A 25,876-nucleotide genomic window follows, 5' to 3' on the forward strand; every position below is an offset into this window, starting at 1 on the left:
CTACCTTTAACATTTGGTTTTTTTTTTTCTCAATCTGGTTGGTCTAAGCTTTGCATGGCTTCATGAGGCAAAATTTCTCCTTGATTTTCTTGTTCCTGGTGATTGTTTCGTTGCCCAATCGGGCTGGGTTTCTCTTGGCAATATAGGCGGCACAATGAGAAAGGGTTGATGACAAACTGCCCAAGACCCAGCTCTAGGATTATGGGACTGTGGGGGCATAGCCTTTGGTTTTGTTATTTGGGTTGAGTGGGTTTTTCTTCTAATGGGCCTAAGGCTGATTTCAATCTTATAACAACCCATGGGCTCTTTTAATGAAATTTTATCTTTAACAAAAGAAAAATCTCAACAATTTATTATTTAATATTTCTGAATGCATTCTTTAATTTATTATTATATTTTATTAAAAATAATTTATTTTTGAATATTTATAAGTTTAAATATCATAATATTAATATATATATATATATTTATTATTAAGATTATATTTAAAATTTATATTCTAACTTATAATTTATTTTTTTAATAAATAAATTATATAATGTAATGATAAAAAATAAAAATTATCAAGAAAAAACTTGCCCTATCACTCTAACGGAGAAGTTCTCACCCCAACTTCAATATGATTTTTTTTTTAAATATGAAAATTAAGTTAATAAAATTTAAATTTAACTTAAATATAATTAAGATACTAAATAAAATTTAAATATAGTTAAGATACTAAAATAGATAAATAAATTCTATAAATGAAATTTATTTACAAATAAATTAAATTTCACCTTTATTTAATCCAAATACTGTAAAATATTTTCATAAAAATAATTCTATTATTCCTTTATATAAATAATATATGTTAAATAATCATCAAATGTAGATTAATGAAATATCAACTTAATAAATCCGAAGAATCATTGGGGCCTAAACTCCCGCCATTTTTCTCTGTTCTCCTAGCAGTCCTTCACTCCTCACAAACCCCTCACTCTTTCTCGACTAATTCTCTTCCTTCCATCTCTTCCCTCCTTTTGATGCTCGCTCTCCGTTCATGCTCTTCTCCGCTATTCATTTCCTTTTCTCATCGCTCCAATTCTTTCTCTTCTCTCCTTTTCTGCTTTCCCTTCTCTAAATCTTCCTTTCTTCCTAATCCTCCTCATCTCTTTGTCAAATTGAGTCCTCAGTCCACAATGTCTTCTCGCCCATCCGCTTTCGACACCCTCATGTCAAATGCGCGCGCCGCCGCCAAAAAAAAATCACAGTCACAATCCTCCCCACCCAAGAAACGCAAAAGCCCTGATTCCCGAAACCCTACTAAAACCCTCAGTTCCGTTGAAGCAGAAGCTCCGTCGAATCCCCCTATCCCTGATTCAAAAGTTTCTCAAGATGAAACAAACAAGTCCAAAGTAGACAAAAAAATGGTAAATAAGCCCCAAATCCCTGGCTCGGAAAACCCTAGTTTATCTTTCGTTAAATTGGGTCAAGAAAGAGTTATTAATAGCAAGAAACAACGTGTGGAAATTGCGGACTTGAAGAGTAAGATTGAGTCATTGAAGAAGAGTCCCGGGGATTTTGACCCCAAAAAAGTGTTGTCTTGGGAGAAGGGCGAGAGGGTTCCTTTTATATTTGTCTGTTTGGGTTTTGAGTTGATTGAAAAAGAGAGCGGGAGGATTTTGATCACTAATATGGTGTGCAATATGTTGAGAACTGTAATGGATACGACGCCTGACGATTTGCTAGCATTGGTATATCTTTTGGCTAACAAGGTTGCGCCTGCGCATGAGGGAGTGGAGCTGGGAATTGGAGAATCAATCATTATCAAAGCACTTGCTGAGGCGTTTGGGAGGACTGAGAAGCAAGTCAAGAAGCAATTAGAGGTCATTGTTGATTCTGAATTTTGCTTATGTTTTGTTAGGCTTAGGTAGAAAAAAAAAAAGAACTGATAATTGATGATCTCTGCATTGATTTGATCTTATAATTATTCAGATAAGTTTAAACCAAAGTTAAAAATAATTACATTACTTTTCCTATTATTTTCCTTGAACTCATACAAAGTGTTTTTTTTTTTTTTTGGGGGGAGGTAGGGGAGCATACAATACTCAACTCAACTAAACCTTTATCCAAAAAATTTGGGGTCGGCTATATGGATTCGCTTTTTCCACTCTGAACGATTTTGGGTTAAATCTCAGATGTAATGCTTCCAAGTCATGCTGTATACTACTCTCCTCCAAGTCAATTTAGGTCTACCCCAATGTGTTCTACTTGTCTAACTGGAGCCTCCGTATGTCTAAGCTTCACATGACCAAACCACCTCAATCTCCCTTCTCTCAACTTATCTTCAATTGGCACAACTCCTACCTTTTCTCTAATACTTTCATTACTTGACAAATTTGAACTACTTATATTATATTTATGGCATTATAGATTCTGTTTTCTGGTTTAGTGTAGGTGGGTGGTAGAGGTGATATGCATGTTTCTGAGCTGATTAATATGTACACATAAGTATATCCTTGCTATTATTTGTCATGTTTATGAAAAATCTCCTGAAGAAATGTATTAACACTAAGAATTGCATTCACACCTGATTTGATGTGGATTACTGGCTCTTGTCATTTGATATTGATGAAGCAACACTTTCAAGGTATCACACTAAATTTTGTGAGACTCATCCTTGTCTGATTTGGGTGAGGTTTGTTATTGAGGCTCATCTTTCTCTTTTGTATGTTTAATTTTGATTGGCAGGGAACGGGAGATTTAGGACTTGTTGCTCAAGCAAGCCGCTCATCACAATCTATGATGCGCAAGCCTGATGCGTTAACGATTGCCAAAGTTTTCAATACATTTCGGCTGATTGCCAAGGTACTTTCTTTCCCGAAGTTTACTTTTGTGATAATGAGTCACATGGGCTAATTATTTTTTATTATTTTTTTTACGTGTGGAGTAGGAGAACTCAGTTTTGGTGATATTGAATAAGATGCTATTGTTGGTTGATTTGGCACCTTAAATGAGAATGTCTTACATCATATGTGTGGTTGAGATTGTACTTATGGATAATTATTGTATTGATGTTCAACTATGCGTAGGTGTCAAAGAAAGTGGTGGATATGAACAAATGAGACCTTGGTATACTGGTAAAGAACTCAATGCTTAGGTCTTGAGATCTAATAGATTTGGGATTCTATTTCCACTATTATTGGTTATAATTCACTTATAATTTATATCTTGTACGCTGTCTTTGAAAAAGAAGTTGTTGAATATATGGCTTCACCAACATAATTGCTCCATTTGAAACAAAGATGTCTATGGGAGAGTGTAAGTTAATGTTCTAGTTGGAAACTCATAGTATATGCTAGTTAAAGTCATTTATGAACTTTCAAATCTGAAGCATTTTTTCCAATTGTATGCTCTTACATATTCTTATATATTCGCTATTTTATCCATAAACTTTTGAAACATTTAAGCAGTTGGTTCCCATATACTGAAGTTTTGTACAGATGTTTTTGATGGGTGAAGTATCATTTAATGATTATGATATACCTATACCTCATGAATAGTCAAGTCAGTTGTCTGATATAGGCATTATTATTGTGGTATTGGAATTTGCTCTGGATTTTATATGGCTGGTAATTGTTCAAGAAATCTCTCTTTGTGATGTTGTGATTTTCACATATTTAGCAATGTTCTTTTATTACAATATCACTTCTCCAAAGTAGAGAAAAGAAAGTAGTTTGTTTCTTTATTTTTTTTTCTTTTTTCCCCATCAATTGCAGAGTAACTAAAATGCTATGCTTTCCTTGTCAGATTACGATATCTTCATGCCTTTGTAAGGATTTTTTTTCTATGGGAAAAATGTGTGGTACTCTGTTACCTTTGAATTTATTTGTGGCCTATAAAGTCTCTGCTGGAAATACTATTCTACAATATAGTGCATATGTGAAAAGAAATGTTATCTAAAAAGAAAAAGAAAGGCAGTTGGAGATTAATATGCAGGAAAGGAGTAGATGAAGACCTAGTGGTTGGATATGATAAAAAAAAAACCGCTTAATTTTATAATTAACTCACCCTCATTTTTGCTTGGATCTTAATAGGAATCTGGGAAGGATAGTCAAGATAAGAAAAAGAACCATATCAAGGCACTTCTTGTTGCAGCCACTGACTGTGAACCTCTATATCTAATTCGTCTGCTTCAGGTTGAAATTTTGAACATTTTTCTGGATGCTGTTTCTATTTGCTTCTTTCTCTTAAGTGTTATTTGCATTCATTTACAGGGAAAGCTGCGAATTAGTTTGGCAGGACAGACTCTTTTGGCTGCACTGGGACAAGCTGCTGTATATACTGAAAAAAATTGCACTCCACCTTCACACATCCAGTCTCCTTTAGATGAGGTGAGTTGATTTCATGTATATAAGAAAATGATGCCAGCGTACTGGTTGTGCGACAGGCCATAGCATGCATCTTATGACAGAATGGAGGGCCCATTTTTCGAATCTCTTTTACTTGCTTGTTTGATTAGTCTAGGCAGGTTGTTCTAAAGAAAGTTTGAGCTGCCTCTTTTGCAATTTCTATATTTGCATTTATTTGAGGGTCCCGTTTCAGATTATGTAATGGCAATGTCTCACGCACAATTTCTTGCTATTTTGAGTATGTTGCCAAGTGGAAACCATGCTTACTTGTTTGCCACAGGTTAGAGATTATGCAAGGCAAGTCTTTGTTATTTTGAGAACCAGTAATGAAATATTCCACAAAAAGGTTATTTTGGATAGGACACTGGAAAAGAGGAATCAACTATGAGAAAACAGACAAAAAAGTAAAAGTACTAATGCAATGCATAAGTAAATGCCATATTCATAAGTTGGATATGGTAATTGGATAAGGTTATACCCCTTTGAAAAATATGGATCATTAGTGATGTCTTCTTAGCTAGTATTTGTATGATGCCAAAGTAAATGACTCCTCATTAACTGTCATAAAGGTAAAAGTATTGTTGATACATACAAGAGAACTTGGTTTAGAAAGAATAAGTCTAGTGTAGTTAAGTGAGCTGGCGTGAGTTGTTAGAACAGCTGGCATGAGTTGTTAGGAATGAGTTTTGATGGGAACAGTTACTTGTAGCATTTGTTGCTGTATAAAAATAGTCATAATAGCATAGTGTAATCAGAGAAAAATCATTACACAAATAATAAACTCTTTCCTCCTTTCTTCCTATCTTCTTTATATTTGTTTCCAGCCCTCTTTCTTCTATTATCTCTCCCTTTCTTCTTTTGTACTTATCGTATTCTAGAAAGAATTATTTGTTAGGGTTCAATAACCTTAACAATTGGTATTAGAGCTTTGTTGATCAGTGGGCATCACTTTGAAATTACTGTTTGGGACTTGCATCATGTCTAGATCTCAGGTGGTGAGCATAGTTATTAAAGGCGCACTTTAGGCACGCCTCAGGCGCAAGGCTCATCAGGCTCAAACCGTAGCGCCTTATGCGCCTAGGCGTGCGCTTTTGTTCCAGGCACAAGATTCTAGAAAGAGCATGCCTTCTTTATTTTCATCTTTAGTGAGCACTTTTATTGGCAAAAAGGATTGCCGCTTAAACTCAAACCAGCAAACCCAATTCAAGATATATGCTAAAGAAAAAAAAGAAAAGCATCACATTTGTTTGACTTTTATAGATTTTTTAAATTTTTTACTTTTGCGCCTAACCTCGCTCAGGTGCGCGACTGTGCTTTGCGCCTTGCGCCTAGGCTCTAGGACTCCTTAGTGCCTTAGTGCGCCTTGAGCCTTTAATAACTATGGTGGTGAGTGGTGAAGCTGTGAGGATGGCATAGTTGGAGGAGCAATTCTGAATTTTGAGAGAGACCTCTCGAAGGAATTTTGAGGAGATGAGAGCTGAGGTGAAGGGAATTAAGGCAGATATGAGGATGAATATCAGAGAAGAGATGGAAGCAGGTTCTGTGAACATCAAGAATGCAATCCTTGATGAACTGAAACCCTTGTTGTTGAATTTGATGAATAATAAGGGAAAAGGAAACAATGTTGGAGATGTGGAGGAGGCAGGAAATGAGGATAGGGGGATTTTGCCCATGCCAAGGAATCAATAGAGGGATAAGGGTAGCAACTCTCAATCTGCCATTGCTTTGGATTCTGAAGGTAACTCTAGCATTCTCCCTAAAATAAAACTAATTACTTTTGATGGCAAGGATCCTAGGGCATAGATTAGAAAGTGTGTGAAATATTTTGAAGTCTGTAAGGTTCCTAAAGAACAAATGGTCAGTATTGCTAGTCTCTTTTTGGTGGAAAGGACAAATGCATGGTTCCATAATTGGGTTACGGGAGAGAGGAGTATTGTGTGGGAAGAGTTTGAGAAGGGATTGTATGCTAGATTTGGGGAGCAAGGTTTGGAAGATGCTATGGAGGAATTTATGAAGATTAGGCAATAGGGTATTGTGGAAGAATACCAAGATAGATTTGAGGATTTGAAAAATAGAATGGAGAATTTTATGCCAAGGCTTGGAGTAGCTTATTTTCTGTCTGGATTCATTGGGGGGTTAGGGGTTATATAAGACCTATGATTAGAATGTTGAAACCTACTACCCTATACAAATCATTTGAAAGTGCTAGACTGCAAGAACAATTAGTAGAAAATATCAGAAAATCTAAACCCTTCGTTAAATCTAATACCTTGAATCCTATGACCTATAGACCCACTTTAACCTACCTGAATTACAATAATTCCTACAGACCCACCACCTCCAATCAAAACTTCATTTATCCACCAAAACCACCAAATATTGAAACTCCACAATCCTGGAAACTCAAACCAATAATTTTACTAATTCCACAATACTTATCATTTCCCAACCTGCCACTAGTAACTCTTTAGTCAATCAAAATTCAATTAAATCCAACCCTCCAAATCAACAATGACTTGATAAAAGAACCTTGAAACCTTGCTATAGATGTGGTGAGAAATACTTCCCTAGTCACACTTGTAAACCAAAGGTAGCTAATGCAATTCAATTAGAGAAGCAGGAAGAGCAACTAGTTGAGGAGGGACGTTTTTGATATGGGAAATGAGTTGAATTTGGGGAATCAAATGGAAGAAATGACACTTTTAGTACATGCAATGAAGGGAAGTTAGGGAGCTGATACTATTAAGGTGTTGGTAACTTTCAAGAATTGGCAGTTGGTCATTCTTGTTGACAGTGGCAATACCGATAGTTTTCTTGATAAGGGAGTTGCTGAAGAGTTTGAAATTGCCTTTAGTGGAGGCACCTATTACTTATATTGTGGTAGCTGATGGTAGAAGGATTTCTAGTTCCTTAATTTATCAAGGATTCACATGGAAAATTCAAAACAACAAATTTTCCTTTGACATGAGAGTATCGGACCTTGGGAGCTTTGACATTATTTTAGGAGTGGATAGGATGAAAAGTTTCAACCCCATTCTCTTTGATTTTGAAGCAGCAAAGATTTCTTTTAAGAAGGATAGGCAGTTAATTACCCTTTAAGGGAAAGAAAAATTTGCTAAAGAAATTTCATTATTGTCTTACAGCTCCTATTCTCAATTAATGCACAAGCAAGATGCAGATTTTACTACACTAGTATTCTACATTTAGTTTCAGAATTTTGATTCAGTTGAGAATCATTGTATGGCTGCAACTTCAAGTGTACCTCCTTCCTTATCCTCTTTATAGTTACTGCTGCAAAAGTATAGTAGTTTGTTTGAGGAATTTAAGGAGTTACCACCATTTCGCACTCTGGTTCTCAACCAGTAAATGTGAGACCATATATGTATCTACAGTATCAAAAGGCTGAGATAGAAAGGCTGGTGACTAAGATGCTTGATTCCTCTATAATTCAGCCTAGTAAGAGTTCCTTGACTCCATTTGAGGCTCTCCATGGGTATCATCCACCTATTCCACCTGTTGTGCCTCTGAGCAAGTTTCAGTTGGAAAGTTGCAAGAATTTTTCCATGAAAGGCAGCAGATGACAACTTTATTGAAGGCTAATTTGGAGATTGCAAGGAATAGAATGAAGCAATTGGTGGATAAGAAGAGGACTGAAAGAGAATTCCAAGTTGGGGATATGGTTTATTTGAAATTGCAACCCTATAGGCAATCTTTAGTGGCTACGAAAATCACTTAAACTGTCAGCAAGGTTTTATGGGCCTTATAAAGTTGTTGCATTGTTGCTGATAAATTGGATTTGCCACCCTCATCATCTGTGCATCCTGTGTTTCATGTGTCCTTGGTTGAAAAGAAGGTAGGGGAAAATGTGGTGCCTATGATAGAGCTTCTAGTCTTTTAAGAAGATGTGGTGGAAGTTGTTCCCGAACAGGTGCAAAAATCTAGATTGATTTCCAAAAATGGTCAGCAAGTGAATCAAGTTCTTATTAAATGGAAGAACTTGGCTGTTGAAGATGCCACTTGGGAGGACAAAGCTTTCATCCTCAACCAATTTCCTGATTTTGCACATTCCCTGGGACAAGAATGTGCTAAAGAAGTGGGTATAGTTACATACAAGAGAACTTGGTTTAGAAAGAATAAGCCTAGTGTAGTTAAGTGAGTTGGCATGAGTTGTTAGAACAGCTGGCATGAGTTGTTACGGATGAGTTTTGATGGGAACAATTACTTATAGCAGTTATTGCTGTATAAAAATAGTCATAACAGCTTAGTGTAATTAGAGAAGAATCATTACATAAATAATAAATCCTTCCTTCTTTCTTCCTGTTTCCAACCCTCTTTCTTCTATAATTTCTCCCCTTTCTTCTTCTGTTCTTATAATATTCTAGAAAGAATTATTTGTTAGGGTTCAATAACCCTAACAATTTCCTTATCAAAGATATCTTTAATGCCAACAGGAATATATTTGGTTCCAATTGAACAAGTTTGCTGGATTCCTTGGGTAACCCATACTTAACGGATGCTTGCCAACTTGCCCAGCAATTTTTTGATGTTTATTACTGAAATTGACATAAGCAGTGTTATTAAGGCGAAAGGGGACAGTGTATCCTGTGGCCCTAGGCGAGAGACGAGGCGAGGCGAGAGCTTTTTTGAAGCGAGACGCCATAGCCTAAATTGTACACACACACACACACACACACACACACAATTTTAACATAAAAATTCATACTTCTAACAACAAAGCAATACCCCATCTAACAAAAAAAAAGCAACATTTACAAACCATACAAGGAATAGCCATCACTAAATCCATCTAACAAAACAATGCCCGTCACTAAAATTTCAGTGGTAGAATTATGAATGATAGATTAATGGTTTTGGCATATATAATTAGGCAACATATAGAAAAATTCACGTCACAATTGAGTTCAATGAGACATAACTACTATCAAGGCTATCCCAATTCAAGAAATATAGAAGAATTTATGTAACAGCAACAACAACCATTAATGCTATCTCAATTCAAGCAAATAAGAAATTAAAGTATTAAACAATTGATTTTTCAATAATTTGCTCCTACATCATAGGAAGAGCATCAATACCCATTTAATAAAAACATATCACAATCCACACTATCCATTTAATATAAAGCATGCCACAACAATACCCATTCAATAAAAAAGTATATTGCACTACCCATTTAATAATTTAACAAAAAAAAGAAGAAAAAAAAAGTTGAAGGTGGAACTGCTGGAGTGAAGATGGACCGATATAAGAAGAGAAGAAAAGGAGGAGAGAAAAGAATTAAAAATAAAAAGAAAAAAAAACTTGGATCGCATGTGTTGGATGGACTTGCTAGTAGGTTGTGCAGGTGAGAGATGAAAAAATATAGAAGAGTAAAGGAGAGAGAGGAAAGAACATAAAGAGAGAAAGGAAAGAAGTACATACCTAGGTATGCTCTGTTTCTCTGCTCTATGGCGTTCTATGCTTTCTCTTGTAGAGGAAGTTGATGACTTTAGCTTAGGGTTTGTTTTACTTTTATGCTATTTAAAAAAATTGAAAGTGTAAATTATTTGCTCCAGAGTTTGCTTGTTTGTAGTGGACTCGCCTCAACCAGGCAAGGTGCCACGGGCTCGCCTTGCCGCGCGAGCCTTTAACAACATTGGACATAAACCAGTTTAATTTCCAAGGCATGGGCTCATTTTCTTGGGTGTGTCAATAGCCGACTGTTTTGAACATGTTGCAAAACCCAATTGATCAATTCCTGAGAGTCTAAGTTAAAAATGAAGGATGTTTGTGTCCTTTTCATTGCTTTGGTCCCTTATACTTGATCCAAGTACGCAAAAAGGGTATCAAAGGGTTCATTTCTTAGCTATTAAATGCAAAGGCATAAAATCCTATTTTGCTCGAGCAGAAAGTTGTCTTAGTACAAATGTTGTTATGGTTATGTCCCTTTCAAGCTCCATAATAGTTTTTGAGATTCTAGAAAATTGTAGAAAGAGATGATTCTCCTTAATTTTAATTAATATGTACATGGGTATATATATACAATTGATTCCTATAATTGTGTTCGACTAATTAGGAAGAAATCCTAAATAGTAATACAGAATATAGAATATACAGAGAAATAATATAGTGATTGACTTTCCATAACACTCTCCCTCAAGTTGGAGCATAGATGTTAATCATGCTCAACTTGTTACAAATGTAGTCAATCCTAATTCCATTCAGAGCTTTTGTGAAAATATCTTCTAACTGCTCTCCAGTTTTGATGTGTCCTGTTGAGATGATCTTTTCTTTAATCTTTTCACGAACAAAGTGACAATCAATCTCAATATGTTTGGTCCGCTCATGAAACACCAGATTAGAAGCAATATGGAGAGCATCTTGATTATCACACCACAATTTCGCAGGCAGGGAGGTCTTAAAACCTGTCTCATTTAGTAATTGAAGTATCTACATTACCTCACATACTGATTGTGCCATGGCTCTGTATTCCTATTCCGCACTAAATTGAAAAACTACACTCTACTTCTTGCTTCTCCAAGACACTAAATTTTCTCCAACAAAAATGCAATATCCAGTAGTTGACTTCCTGTCAACCTTAGATCCCAATCGGCATCTGAAAAACATTCAACATTCAAATGCTCATTATTACTATATAACAAACCTCTTCTTGGAGCGCCCTTCAGATAACACAAGATTTGTCCCAAGGCTTCCCAATGAGCAACAGTTGGGTAAGACATAAACCGACTTACCACACTAACGGCATAAGCAATATCAGGACGAGTGACTGTAAGGTAGTTTAATTTTTCTACCAATCTCCTGTATCTCTCTAGATTTTCAAACAACTCACTATCCCCTGCTAACAGCTGTAAATTTGGAGTCATTGGTGCACTGGAAGCTTAACATCTAATTTCCTATCTCTGTCAATTGATCGGGGACATATTTTCTTTGAGACAAGAAAATACCCTTCTTACTTCTCATGACTTTAATACCCAAGAAATACTTTAACAATCCCAAGTCTTTGGTCTGAAACTGAGTTTGGAGGAAGGTTTTAAGAGATGAAATACCTGCAGAGTTACTCTCAGTGATAACAATGTCATCCACATAGATTACCAGGAGAATTAGATCAGCCTCAGATTGCCTATAAAATACTGAGTGATCACACTTACTCTTTTGCATACCAAATTCTTGTACTGCTTCACTGAATCTCTCAAACCAGACCCTAGGACTTTGTTTCAAGCCATAAAGAGACTTCCGAAGCCTACAAACTTTACCCAACTCCCCCTGAGCAATAAACCCAGGTGGTTGCTCAATATATACCTCCAACTGAAGATCATCATGAAGTAAAGCATTCTTGATATCCAATTGGTATAGGGGCCAATTATATGTAGCTGCTAAAGAGATAAACAAGCGAACAGAAGTAAGTTTAGCCACAGGAGAAAAAGTGTCAGAGTAATCAACCCCATATGTCTGAGCATATCCTTTTGCCACAAGTCGTGCTTTTAACCTAGTCATAAAACCATCAGGATTTACCTTTACTATAAATATCCATTTGCAACCAATAGCTTTCTTACTAGTGGGCAAAGGCAACAGTTCGCATGTATCATTAGCATCTAAAGCCTTCATTTTCTCTTGCATAGCAGCACACCAGCCAGGATGAGACAGTGCCTCACCAACAGTATTAGAGATAGGAACAGAGTTTAAAGAAGTAACAAAATATCGAGAACAAGAAGACAATTGATTATAAGAAATAAAAAAAGAGATAGGGTAAGTGCATGAACGTTTACCTTTACAAAGAGCAATGGATAAATCTAGGTCAGAATCATGATCAATATGAGGTACAGGATCTCCCAACGAAGTAGCTGGTGGAGGATCTGAGGCAGGAATCTCCAATCATCCTGGAATAAACATGAACAACGGGAGGTCGAGTAGGTCTAGAGATAGAAGGAACAGGTTGTGGGAGAGAACTAGACATTGGTTGGACAGTATATATTAAGAGATCATTCTCCTCCTCCTGACTCTCATACACAGATGATTGAGGAAAGAATGGAGTGGACTAAAAAAATGTGACATCTGCAGAAACAAGAAAACGATTAAGAGTAGGAGAGAAACAGTGGTACCCTTTTTGGAGCCGGGAGTACCCAAGGAAGACACATTTGAGAGACTTCGGATCCAATTTAGTAACCTGTGGACGAACATCACGCACAAAATAGATACAACAAAAAAATATGAGATTTAACAAGGAACAAAGATTTTGTAGGAAACAAAGCAGTATAAGGAATATTCCCATTAAGTACAGAAGACGGTATACGATTGATAAAAAAACATACCGTAGAAATTGCATCCGTCTAAAAGTGTTTAGGAACTTTCATATGAAAAAGAAGAGCATGAGTTACCTCAAGAAGATGTTGATTTTTTCTTTCGGCCACACCATTTTGGGACGGAGTATCAACACAGAAAGACTGATGAAGAATGCCATTTTGTGTCATATAAGACTGAAATTGTGCTGAAAAATATTCTTTGACATTGTCACTTCTTAATATGCACACAGAAATATTAAATTGAGTTTTGATTTCATTACAAAAGGCACAAAAGATAGAAAACAATTCAGAATGATTCTTCATTAAATATAACCAGGTAACACGAGAGTAATCATCAACAAAAATAACGAAATCCAGTTTTAGAAGTAACAGAACAAAGACCCCAAACATCAGAATGAACTAACTCAAAAGGGGATGAAGCCCGTTTATTGACTCTAGGCACATAAGGCAAATGATGATGTTTTACAAACTGACACGACTCACATTCTAGTACTGATAAAGACTGAAACTGAGGAGACAGCTTCTTCATGGTAGACAAAGAAGGATGGCCCAATCTACAATGATCTTCAAGAGGTGTTAAGGTACTGGAGCAAACAAGCGACTGCGGTACATGATTTTCCAGAATGTAGAGACCACCTGACTCATGTCCTCTACGAATAATCTGCTTCGTCGTAAGATCCTGAAACAAACACTGGTCAGAAAAAAAGGAAACAGAACAATTTAAGGTACGAGTAAGTAGATTAACATAAAGTAAATTAAAAGAGAATTTTGGTAGACACAAAACAGATGATAAAGAAATTGACGAGTCGGGTTCGCAGTTCTAGAACCCATGACACAAGAAGTAGAACTATCAGCTAAAGTAACAGTAGAGGAAGTGAGATTAGACTGAAAAGCAGATAGAAGACTAGAATTACCTGTCATGTGATCTGTCGCACCAGAATCAATAACCCATTTGGATGAGGAAGACACAAGGCATGTAGTGGATTTACCTGACTCAGCGATCGCAGTGACAAGGAAACTGGTAGGTTTTAGAGATGACTGGTAGGCTTTAGAGATGTCTGATATTGAGAAAATTGTGCAAAATCCTCTGCAGATACGAAAACAGTTTTCTCATAGGAAGATACTGTAGAATCCTCTGCTGCCATATTTGCTATCTGTGATTGCGGATTTTTTCTTTGAAATTGCGGACAATTATATTTTGTATGGCCAGGCTCATGGCAATGATAACAAATGACTCCTCTTGAGTCCTGATTAGAACTAGCCTCCCCATTACGTTGATTACCTCTGTTACCTGTAATTCCTCCTCTACTCCCTCTTCTATTACCCTGTTGTCCATTTGGATTACCGCTAATAAGAGCACTACTGACAGGCAGTGAAGATTGAGTACTCTATGTATGAAGGACCCGTGTGAACGTTTCATGCAAAGAGGAAATCTCGGAACTGGAGAGACTCTGAGATTTAGCAGTCTCATACTCTGAATGAAGGCCTGCAAGAAAACTCATAACAGCCAGTTGCTCCCGTTGGGCCTGTTGAACTTTCACATCAGAACTAAAAGGCAACAATACATTAAGTTCCTCATATACCCATTTAAAATCCATAAAATAAGCCGTGAGAGACTTGTCCTTTTTCTCAGCACGGTAGAATGCCTTACAAATATTATAAATACGGGAGATATTCCCTTTACCAGAATACAGAAAATCTAAGCAATCCATAAATTTCTTAAAAATTTCACAGTGATTAATTAAACTAATTACCTCACTGTGAATCGAGTTTCGAAGCTGAAAAAACAAACGAGCATCCTCTCTTAGCCAAGTTTGCTGTGTATCATCAATAGGTGGGTCTTTAGTAAGGTGATCATCCTTATCAATGCTACGCAAATAGACCCTAACAGTCCTACTTCACTCCAGGTAATTTGAACCATTAAGTTTGTGTTCCGTGATCTTAGTCATCACCGGAATCACATCAGAAATAACATTCTTCTTGTTTGCTATTTGTTGAGACAAAGAAAACTAACCGAAACACTAATCCAAAGTGCTTGCAGCTGCATAATAATCCAAAATCACAAATCAAGCAAATACCGAAATAGGATCTGAGAGCCAAACCTCAGAAGTCTTTTAATGGTCTACTGGATCAGGCAACGATGCACAATGGTGGAATGAGGGGGTTGAGGCGACGCCGGCAATGTTGATCGGAGTCGAAACGGCCGGCGGACGCGCCTCGACGCTCCGGCGAGTGAAGAAACGGCGAGAACCTGAGTTGGGCGCGTGTGCCTCACGCGCTTTGATTCCACCGACCGGATCAGAGGGGACGGCCGGTCGGCGGCTAAGGTCTCTCCTGAGCTGGGTGGTGAGAACAAATAGTCACCCTAGATACATGACCTGCTCTGATACCATGTAGAAAGAGATGATTCTCCTTAATTTTAATTAATCTGTACATGGGTATATATATACAATTGATTCCTATAATTGTGTTTTACTAATTAGGAAGAAATCTTAAATAAGAAATCCTAAATAGGATTACAAAATACAAGATATACAGAGAAATAATATAGTGATTGACTTTCCATAACAAAAATCAAATAGAGCAAGTGCATTTGTACTTAAATATGATGGAAGAACATGTGGTTGCCCTTAGATGTAGGGCTGATCTTTTATATGAAACTATGATAGATTGGCATCCATTTGAGGTTGAGGAAGATTGTCTAATGAATAATGATATGAGCTAGCGTTTTTGTCCGTTGTGGAAATAAACAAGGCCACCATTGATATAAACGGTTAAGCATAACGAGTCGTTGAGGTTAAACCATTAGAGGAATAGGCCACTTGGGTAGAACTCACTCTTAAAAACCAGCTTTCTAGGGGAGGGTACCTAGGGACTTATTAACCTCTCAAACAACGTTGTTCCTTAGCGATGTGGGATCGTAACAATACCCTATGTTTAGAGAACCAACGTCTTCGTTGATCATGGCTATGTTGGTCGAGGCTAGCATCCTACATATCGGACCACTTGTCCTTGTACAATGGGTTTAGGCCACTACTTAGTGAGCCACTACTTAGTGAGCCATCACTTGGTTAGCCACCAATCTGAGTGTCGCCTCTCGTTAGATGGGGCTGGCTTTGATACAAATTTATATAAATTGTTAAGCACCACGAGTTGTTGAGGTAGGTAGAACTCACCATTGAAAATCGGCTTTGCAAGGGGAAGGTGGTTAGGGACTTATTAACCTCTCAAACAAGGTTGTTCCCTAGCGATGTGGGATCGTAACAACCATCTTTTAAAGACTTGGGAAATCTTACATCGTATATGTAATTTGGTATGTGGCTGGATAATGCCCCCATGCCTCCCAGGGAAATAGGACAATGAAAGGTTGGCATCTCCCAAACGCCTATGCTTGGTTAGCAGCTATGAAAAATTTAGGGAAATTGACCAACTTCTTCTCAAAGCATGTGGTAAACAAATCCCTAATCTGTTGTTAGTGTGTTAAAACTGGGTTTATTGACCTCATTTACCTTTTGTGAATAATTTGGTTAAGACACTTTTCAGGAAGACTAATGCTTATTAAATTTGTTGCCACTCCACATCTTTTCGGCTTTTTAGCGCATAAGATGTAGACGTTGTGAATAACATTTGTGCTAAGGTGTTTGTCACTTTTAGGCAGCTGCCATGACCAGCTTCCATGACAAATTTCTGAAATGTATTCGAAAGAAAATCTAGTCATCATTGGAAAGTTTATCAATTTATACTATTGTGCTTTTCAATTAGTGTTGTTTTATTGTGTTTTTAACAGGCTGCAAAGATTGTTAAACAAGTCTACTCTGTACTTCCTGTGTATGATAAAATAGTCCCTGCTCTTCTTAGTGATGGTGTATGGAATCTTCCCAAGTCATGTAGCTTTACGCCTGGTGTCCCCATTGGACCAATGCTTGCAAAGTCAATCAAAAAGGTTTCTGAGATAGCAGATAAGTTCCAGAATATGGACTTCACTTGTGAATACAAGTATGATGGAGAGCGTGCCCAGGTGATTCTAAGCAGTCACAGTGCTTCTAGTTTCTTTTTCCCTTTTAAAATTTTTTTTTTTTTGCTTCTGATTTTTTTTTTAATTTTTTAATGTTGTTATTATTATGATGCAGATACATTACCTGGAGAATGGTTCAGTCGAGATATACAGTCGAAACGCTGAGCGGAATACTGGAAAATATCCAGATGTTATAGTTACGATTTCAAGGTAGGCTTCATTCCTTGCTTGTAATGGACAGTGTTTGATTGAGACTTGGAAGAATCCATTTCTAAACCCTTGAACTTTTTGAGTTTTGTCTATCAATCCCTGTTATTCAATTGTGTACTATTAAGCCTATGAATTTTCCAATTTAAAGATTCTTAGCTCTTATTTAACAGTGTTAAAAAAAAAAAAAGAAAAGAGAGAAATTTGTTAATGGCGGTTTACAAATAATTAGAAGTTCTACTGATTTTCACTCTGAAAATTATTGAGGTTAAAGAAAGGGGAAAATGTATTTCCAAGTCCATGGGCTTTTCAATTTTTGTCTATTGAGCAGTGCAATTGTTTTGAAAGAGAGAGAAATTCTCTCTCTCTCTCTCTAATTTTTTTGACGTTAAATAAGCTCATGTCTTTAAATTGGAAAATTTGTGGCCTTAATAGCACACAATTGAACAATAGGGGCTTAGTAGATAAATCTCTAAAAGTTCAAGGCCTCAAGAATTGTTTTTTCCTTGAGACTTGTGATCTAGGGAAAGGTAGTCTAAATCATAATATCACCAAAGAATAGAAAGTTAAAGAGTAATCTTTGCAGCTTCATAAACCAAAGATAAAATATGTTTGCTATCATTTGAATACTCAAACTTGCTTCTCTTCCTTCTCCAGTGTGTCTTTTTTACCTGATTTTATTGCCTCATCCACATATTGATATCTGTAGTTTTGAAGCCTTCTATATTCTTACTTTCTTTTTTGTTTGTGCAGCATAATATAATAGTGAATTGCAATTCCTGTTCCATTGTTATCTTCTGTATGGGTGTCTGCTGTTTCCTTGTATCAAATCTCGCATGAATGATTAGATGCTGGCCTGAAAATTTTCATTTAGATGTTTTACTTGCACTGATTCAGAATTAAAAATGCAATCTGCAGTAAATTTAACTTGACGTTTGTAGTTTAGTTATTTGTGTTGTAATATAAGTTGATAACTGTAAGGAGTTCTATTTGCAATTTCTTGCTATTTAGTACTAGCTATTTGCTAATGGCTTTTTCTGGTTGGTGCATACTTAATGTGCAGATTAAAGAAGGGACCTGTAAAATCATTTGTTTTGGACTGTGAAATAGTTGCTTACAACCGAGAGGAAAAACAAATTCTGCCCTTTCAGGTAATATATTCTATTAAACATAAATAATTATTTAGTTAGCAATATCTTTAGTTCTTATGTTCTAGTACTTTTAAATGATAACTCAACTCAACTAAGCCTTTATCCCAAAAATTTGGGGTCAGCTATATGGATTCGCTTTCTCCACTCTAAACAATTTTGGGTTAAATCCTCAGAAATTTGTAATGCTTATAGGTCATGTTGTACTACTCTTCTTCAAGTCAATTTAGGTTTATCCTTTTTTTTTCTTTCTATCCTCTAACCTAATGTGCTTTACTTGTCTAACTGGAGCCTCTGTATATCTACGCTTCACATGACCAAACCACCTCAATCTCCCTTCTTTCAACTTATCCTCAATTGGCATCACTCCTACCTTTTCTCTAATACTCTCATTACGGACTTTATCTAGTCTAGTATGGCCACTCATCCAACTTAACATTCTCATCTCTGCAACTCTTATCTTAAACGCATACAACTCCTTCAGTGCCCAACACTCACTACCGTATAGCATAGCCGGTCGTATGGCTGTACGGTAAAATTTTCCTTTCAACTTATTGGGAATCTTGTGATCACATAAAATTCCCGTGACACGTCTCCACTTCAACCATCCGGCTTTAATTCTATGACTAACATCCTCCTCACATCCCCCATCTACTTGAAGGACTGAGCCGAGATATTTAAAGTGATTACTTTGGGACAACACCATTCCATCCAAACTAATTCCTTTCCTATAACCAGTTTGGCCTTCACTGAACTTGCAATGCATGTATTCTGTCTTCGTTCTACTAACTTAAAGCCCTTTAACTCTAGAGTACTTCTTCAAAACTCTAGCTTTCTATTCACTCCTCCTTGCGTCTATTCTATCAGAACAATGTCATCCGCAAACATCATGCACCAAGGAATACTCTCTTGTATATGTTTCGTTAATTCATCTAAAACTAATATAAAAAGGTAAGGGCTTATAGCTGATCTTTGGTGTAATCCAATTGAGATCGGAAAATCTCGTGTCCCTTCCCTCTGTGCGCACAATAGTAGTTGCTCCTTCATACGTATCTTTCAACACTTGTATGTACCTAATAGATACTCTCTTTTGTTCTAACACGCTCCATAAGACATCTGTTGGAATATTATCATAAGCCTTTTTCAAATCAATAAAAACCATATATAGATTTTTCTTCACATCTCTATATTTCTCCATCAAGCTTCTAATGAGAAAGATCGCTTCCATAGTTAAACAACCGGGCATGAAGCCAAATTGATTGAGAGAGATAGAAGTATCATGACGTAGTCGATGCTCCACAACTATCTCCCACAACTTCATAGTATGGCTCATGAGTTTAATTCTCCTATAGTTCGAGTAACTCTATATGTTTCCCTTATTTTTAAAAATAGGTACTAAAATACTCCTCCATTCATCAGGCATTTTCTTTGAGTTTAAAATCTTATTAAATGATAATTTGTCAAAATTATTTAGCCAATTATTTGACAATTATCTGATATTTCCTGAAATAAGTAAATAGAAATAACAATAATGCAATTAAAACTATCCAATTCATTTTTATAGAGATGTAGCATTACATAATATAAAGTGTAAAATTAATGGACCTGTGAAAACTGTTGCCAAGGATAACTAGAATGGAAAGAAAATTTTGGTTGACAAAGTAAAAAAGTTGAAAAGATGGAAAGGAAGTTTAAAATTTTTTTCAAGGTTACCTATTATATTATGTTGGTTGATTTTATTTGCAGCACATAATGCTGAATCTGTAAATCAGCCAGGGAAAGTTGATCTGTATTTTTGCTTGTTTATGTTAGATTAGTCAATTTATTTTCATCAAGCTTGACACAGTTCAACTCGATCTTCTTATTGGACATTTGAGTTTGGTTTGTACATGTTCACATCTGTTTGAAATGAGCTCAAGTTTGTTAGCTTAGTCATGTGTTACTCAGCAGACCTATGTACTTTGAAACAGAGAAATAGGGAGAGAGAAATAGAAATAGACTGGGTTGAGAAAAGAAATAGAAAGGGGAGAAGATTTAGAAAGAATATAGAGAAGAAGAGTGATAATTTTTGTATTTGATTCTTGAACGAGTGATTACAAGTACTGTGTTTCTATTTTTGTACTACTTCTAGCTAGTAACTGATTCATGGTAACTGCTTTTATCAGTTATAACTACTCTTCTAAGGCATATGTAACTGCAATACTAGCTTTTCCCTCCATAACTCTCTCTCATGACATTTCCCACTCCTTTAAATCATTCTTGTCCTCAAGAATGAAGAAAGGAACCACAATCAGCAAAAACATATTGCAATTATAGACCACATGCTACTTCTAGGACTGGTAATGAATTGTGATATTCAAAACTAATATCTTACATAAAAAAACTGGAGTCGTGGTAACAAACAGTTGCAGCAAGGCCTGATTTTTTTCTCTTTATTTCAAACTCATTCTCTTTAAGCAGTGAATGAGTGCAGTATCTCAAAAAAGACATTTTCTTTCTTTATCTTCTCCTAATTTCAAACTCATGCTCTGAGTTTTTTATGATTTCATGATCTTAGCTCAAATAAAATACCACCAAGATCCCAATACTTTTCTTCTTCAAAAAATTCCATGTTTCCTTCTCTAATCAGAATACTCTCAGCAAAAGAAACATCCTTTTGGTTCCCTGAAATTTTCTCTTCAAATTTTTTGTTCCACAAACACCTGATATTGCCTGTTAATGAGTTGTTGAATACTAAGAGCTAGAGTATCTCTGGAAATAGAAGCTATAGGAACACTGTCAGTACCCTGCTGGAACCTTACCCTCCCAACTTCAATATGAATAACGCTAACATAGAAAAGATGAGAATAACATGCATATTCCAGCACCCTTTCCTTTGATAAAGACAAATTGGATATTTCTTCAGGATTTTCATATGAATCACAACTGAAATTGGAAGCTTTATCCTTTATTTCAGTGCCCCATATTTCCTTGCATGTGGTACCATTTGCTGTCAATGACAAAATAGCATCCCTAGTAGCCATGTCTTCATATTCAATTGAATTTGATTGATCCAGGATAATCTCCTTTCCATCACCAATAATATCATCCTTTTCCTCTTCTCTATCACCAACGATATCAGCCTCTTCCTCTTCTCCATCACCATGAAGAATTGCTGCATCATCAAGAAAGTCTCCTTAACATCAAAATCCCTTACTCTCCTTTTGAATTAGCGATCCCATTTCACTGCCATTTGTCCAGAAATTTCAGTTCCATGGTTTATGTTTTCTACATCTTCATCATTCTCCTCCTAGTGTTGTCAAGAGCGCTAGGCGCCCTTAGGAGAGAAGGTCCTCCATCACTCGAGGTGCTAGGCGCTCGCTCGAGCGAAGTGAGGCTCTAGTTCATTATAAAATAATAAATAATTAAATATATAATGTAAAAAACTCTAATATATTACACAATCAATAAATTGCTGAATTTTATATCCATATTTCATAATATATTATATGTTTTAAGCTTCAAGATCAAAAGCATTCATGTATGTTTTCATACTGTATCCTTTTTATTGTTTATGTGCTAGAATAGACTACATTATTGTAATAGAGTATTCAAGTAGATTGTAATGTGCAATGTAACAAAATTTTAGAAAAATAATATTCATTGAATGTATCGAGTGATTCCTTAAAAAATAATATTCAAGAGAGGTAAAAAAAATTGGGATGGGCAGTGTATTTGATGGAGTTAGGAATTTAAATCATAGATCAATGAAGGAGAAGAGTGAAAAGATTCTTTTATTTCCATTGACCGAGTATAAAACAATGAAATCCAAAGTGTTATGGAAAGTCAATCACTATATTATTTCTTTGTATATTCTGTATTCCTATTTAGGATTTCTTATTTAGGATTTCTTCCTAATTAGTAGAACACAATTATAGGAATCAATTGTATATATATACCCATGTGCAGATTAATTGAAATTAAGGAGAATCATCTCTTTCTACATGGTATCAGAGCAGGTCATCTATCTAGGGTGGCTATTTGTTCTCACCACCCAGTTCAGGAGAGACCTTGGCCGCCGACCGGCCGTTTGGACTCCGATCAACATCGCTGGCGTCACCTCAACCCCCTCAATCTACCACTGTGTGCTGTTGCCTGATCCAGTATACCATTAAAGGACTTCTGAAGTTTGGCTCTCAAATCCTATTTTGGTATTTGCTTGATTTATGATTTTGGGTTATTTTGCTGTTGTAAGCACTTTGGATTAGCGTTTCGGTTAGTTTTCTTTATCTTAACAAATGTCAGACAATAAGAATATTATTTCTGATGTGATTCCGGTGATGACTAAGATCACGGAATACAAACTTAATGGTTCGAATTACTTGGAGTGGAGTAAGACTGTTAGGGTCTATTTACGTAGCATTGATAAGGATGATCACCTTATTAAAGACCCACCTACTGATGATACACAACAAACTTGGCTAAGGGAGGATGCTCGGTTGTTTTTGCAGCTTTGGAACTCGATTCACAGTGAGGTAATTAGTTTAATTAATCACTGTGAATTTGTTAAGGAATTGATGGATTACTTAGATTTTCTGTATTCTGGTAAAGGGAATATCTCCCGTATTTATAATGTTTGTAAAGCATTCTACCGTGCTGAGAAAGAGGATAAGTTTCTCATGGCTTATTTTATGGATTTTAAACGGGTATATGAGGAACTTAATGTATTGTTGCCTTTTAATCCTAATGTGAAAGTTCAGCAGGCCCAACGGGAGCAACTGGCTGTTATGAGTTTTTTTGCAGGCCTTCCTTCAGAGTATGAGACTGCTAAATCTCAGATTCTCTCCAGTTCTGAGATTTCCTCTTTGCATGAAACGTTCACACGGGTCCTTCGTATAGAGAGTACTCAATCTTCATAGCCTGCCAGTAGTGCTCTTATTAGCCGTAATCCAAATGGGCAACAGGGTAATAGAAGAGGAAGTAGAGGAGGAATTACAGCAATGTCGAGTAATGGAAAGGCTAGTTCTAATCAGGACTCAAGAGGAGTCATTTGTTATTATTGCCATGAGCTTGGCCATATAAAATATAATTGTCTGCAACTTCAGAGGAAAAATCAGTGATCATAGATGGCAAATATGGCAGTAGAGGATTCTACAGTATCTTCCTCTGAGAAAACTATTTTGGTATCCGCAGAGAATTTTGCACAGTTTTCCCAGTATCAGGCATCTCTAAAGCCTACCAGTTCTCCTGTCACTGCGATCGCTGAATCAGGTAAATCCATTACATGCCTTGTGTCTTCCTCATCCAAATGGGCTATTGATTCTGGTGCGACAGATCACATGACAGGTAATTCTAGTCTTCTATTTGTTTTTCAGTCTAATCTCACTTCCTCTACCGTTACTTTAGCTGATGGTTCTACTTATTGTGTTATGGGTTCTAGAACTACGAACCCGACTTCGTCAATTTCTTTGTCATCTGTTTTGTGTCTACCAAAATTTTCTTTTAATCTACTTTCTGTTAGTAAACTTACTCGTACATTAAATTGTTCAGTTTCCTTTTTTCCTGATTAGTGTTTGTTTCAGGATCTTACGACGAAGCAGATTATTGGTAGAGGACGTGAGTCAGGTGGTCTCTACATTCTGGAAAATCATATACCGCGGTCGCTTATTTGCTCCAGTATCTTAACATCTCTTGAAGGTCATTGTAGATTGGGTCATCCTTCTTTGTCAACCATGAAAAAGCTATGTCCTCAGTTTCAGTCTTTATCAGTACTAGAATGTGAGTCGTGTCAGTTTGCAAAACATCATCGTTTGCCTTACGTGTCTAGAGTCAATAAACGGGCTTCATCCCCTTTTGAGTTAGTTCATTCTGATGTTTGGAGTCCTTGTTCTGTTACTTCTAAAACTGGATTTTGTTATTTTGTTACTTTTGTTAATGATTACTCTCGTGTTACCTGGTTATATTTAATGAAGAATCGTTCTGAGGTGTTTTCTATCTTTTGTGCCTTTTGTAATGAAATCAAAACTCAATTTAATATTTCTGTGCGCATATTAAGAAGTGACAATACCAAAGAATACTTTTCAGCACAATTTTAGTCTTATATGACACAAAATAGCTTTCTTCATCAGTCTTCCTGTGTGGATACCCCATCCCAAAATAGCGTGGCCGAAAGAAAAAATCGGCATTTTTTTGAGGTAACTCGTGCTCTTCTTTTTCAGATGAAAGTTCCTAAATACTTTTGGGTGGATGCAGTTTCTACGGCATGTTTTTTGATCAATCGTATGCCGTCTTCTGTCCTTAATTGGGATATTCCTTATACTGCTTTGTGTCTTACAAAATCTTTGTTCCCTGTTGAACCCCGTATTTTTTGTTGTACCTGTTTTGTGCGTGATGTTCGTCCACAGGTTACTAAATTAGATCCAAAGTCTCTCAAATGTGTCTTCCTTCGGTACTCCCGGCTGCAAAAAGGGTATCGCTGTTTCTCTCCAACTCTTAATCGTTATCTTGTTTCTGCAGATGTCACATTTTTTGAGTCCGCTCCATTTTTTCCTCAATCATCTGTATATGAGAGTTAGGGGAGGAGGATGATCTCTTAATATATACTTTCCAACCAATGTCTAGTCCTCTCCAATAGTCTGTTCCTTCTGTCTCTAGACTTACTCGACCTCCCGTTATTCCTGTTTATTCCAGGAGATTGGAGATTCCTGACTCAGATCCTCCACCAGTTACTTCGTTGGGAGATCTTGTACCTCATACTGATCATGATTCTGATCTAGACTTACCCATTGCTCTTTGTATCTTTTATTTCTTATAATCAATTATCTTCTTGTTCTCGGTGTTTTGTTACTTCTTTAAACTCTGTTCCTATCCCTAATCATTGGTGAGGCCTTTGTCTCATCTGGTGTGTCTTCTTGTGAAAGAGGAAATGGAGGCTTTAGATGCTAATGGTACATGGGAACTGTTGCCTTTGCCCGCTGGTAAGAAAACTATTAGTTGCAAATGGGTATTTACAGTAAAGGTAAATCGTGATGGTTCTATGGCTAAGTTAAAAGCACGCCTTGTAGCAAAAGGATATGCTCAGGCATATGGGGTTGATTACTCTGATACTTTTTCTCCTGTAGCTAAACTTACTTCTGTTCGCTTGTTTATCTCTTTAGCAGCTACATATGATTGGCCCTTGCACCAATTAAATATCAAGAATGCTTTCCTTCATGGTGATCTTCAGGAGGAGGTGTTGTTGCTCAACCACCTGGGTTTATTGTTCAGGGGGAGTTGGGTAAAGTTTGTAGGCTTCGGAAGTCTCTTTATGGCTTGAAACAAAGTCTTAGGGCCTGGTTTGGGAGATTCAGTGAAGCAGTATAAGAATTTGGTATGCAAAAGAGTAAGTGTGATCACTCAGTATTTTATAGGCAATCTGGGTGACATTGTCATCACTGGGAGTGACTCTGCAGGTATTTCATCTCTTAAAACCTTCCTCCAAACCCAGTTTCGGACCAAAGACTTGGGATTGTTAAAGTATTTCTTGGGTATTGAAGTTATGAGAAGTAAGAAGGGTATTTTCTTGTCTCAAAGAAAATATGTCCTCGATTTATTGACAGAGACAGGAAAATTAAGTGCTAAGCCTTGTAGTGCACCAATGACTCCAAATTTACAACTGTTAGCAGGCGATAGTGAGTTGTTTGAAGATCCAGAGAGGTACAGGAGATTGGTAGGAAAATTGAACTACCTAACAGTTACTTGTCTTAACATTGCTTATGCCGTTAGCGTGGTAAGTTAGTTTATGTCTTCCCCAACTGTTGCTCATTGGGAAGCCTT

General features: G+C 36.5%; 1 protein-coding gene across 2 annotated transcripts in view; it reads left to right on the forward strand.

Annotated features, from left to right (window-relative positions):
• The first annotated feature begins 896 nt into the window (after positions 1–896).
• The window catches only part of LOC110659134 (DNA ligase 1), a 32,679-nt gene continuing 7,699 nt past the window's right edge, over positions 897–25,876 (forward strand). For both annotated transcript variants that reach the window (XR_009149357.1, XM_021816998.2), the window contains exons 1-7: positions 897–1,865; positions 2,731–2,847; positions 4,077–4,178; positions 4,257–4,373; positions 16,500–16,730; positions 16,843–16,937; positions 17,998–18,085. Coding sequence is in view for 1 of the 2 variants with exons in the window: in XM_021816998.2 (XP_021672690.2) it covers positions 1,023–1,865; positions 2,731–2,847; positions 4,077–4,178; positions 4,257–4,373; positions 16,500–16,730; positions 16,843–16,937; positions 17,998–18,085 (1,593 nt within the window). In the remaining variant the exon portion in view is untranslated. The remainder of the gene's footprint in view (positions 1,866–2,730; positions 2,848–4,076; positions 4,179–4,256; positions 4,374–16,499; positions 16,731–16,842; positions 16,938–17,997; positions 18,086–25,876) is intronic.

This window comes from Hevea brasiliensis, chromosome 6 (genome assembly GCF_030052815.1).
Source record: "Hevea brasiliensis isolate MT/VB/25A 57/8 chromosome 6, ASM3005281v1, whole genome shotgun sequence".
In the NCBI taxonomy this organism is placed as follows: Eukaryota; Viridiplantae; Streptophyta; class Magnoliopsida; order Malpighiales; family Euphorbiaceae; genus Hevea; species Hevea brasiliensis.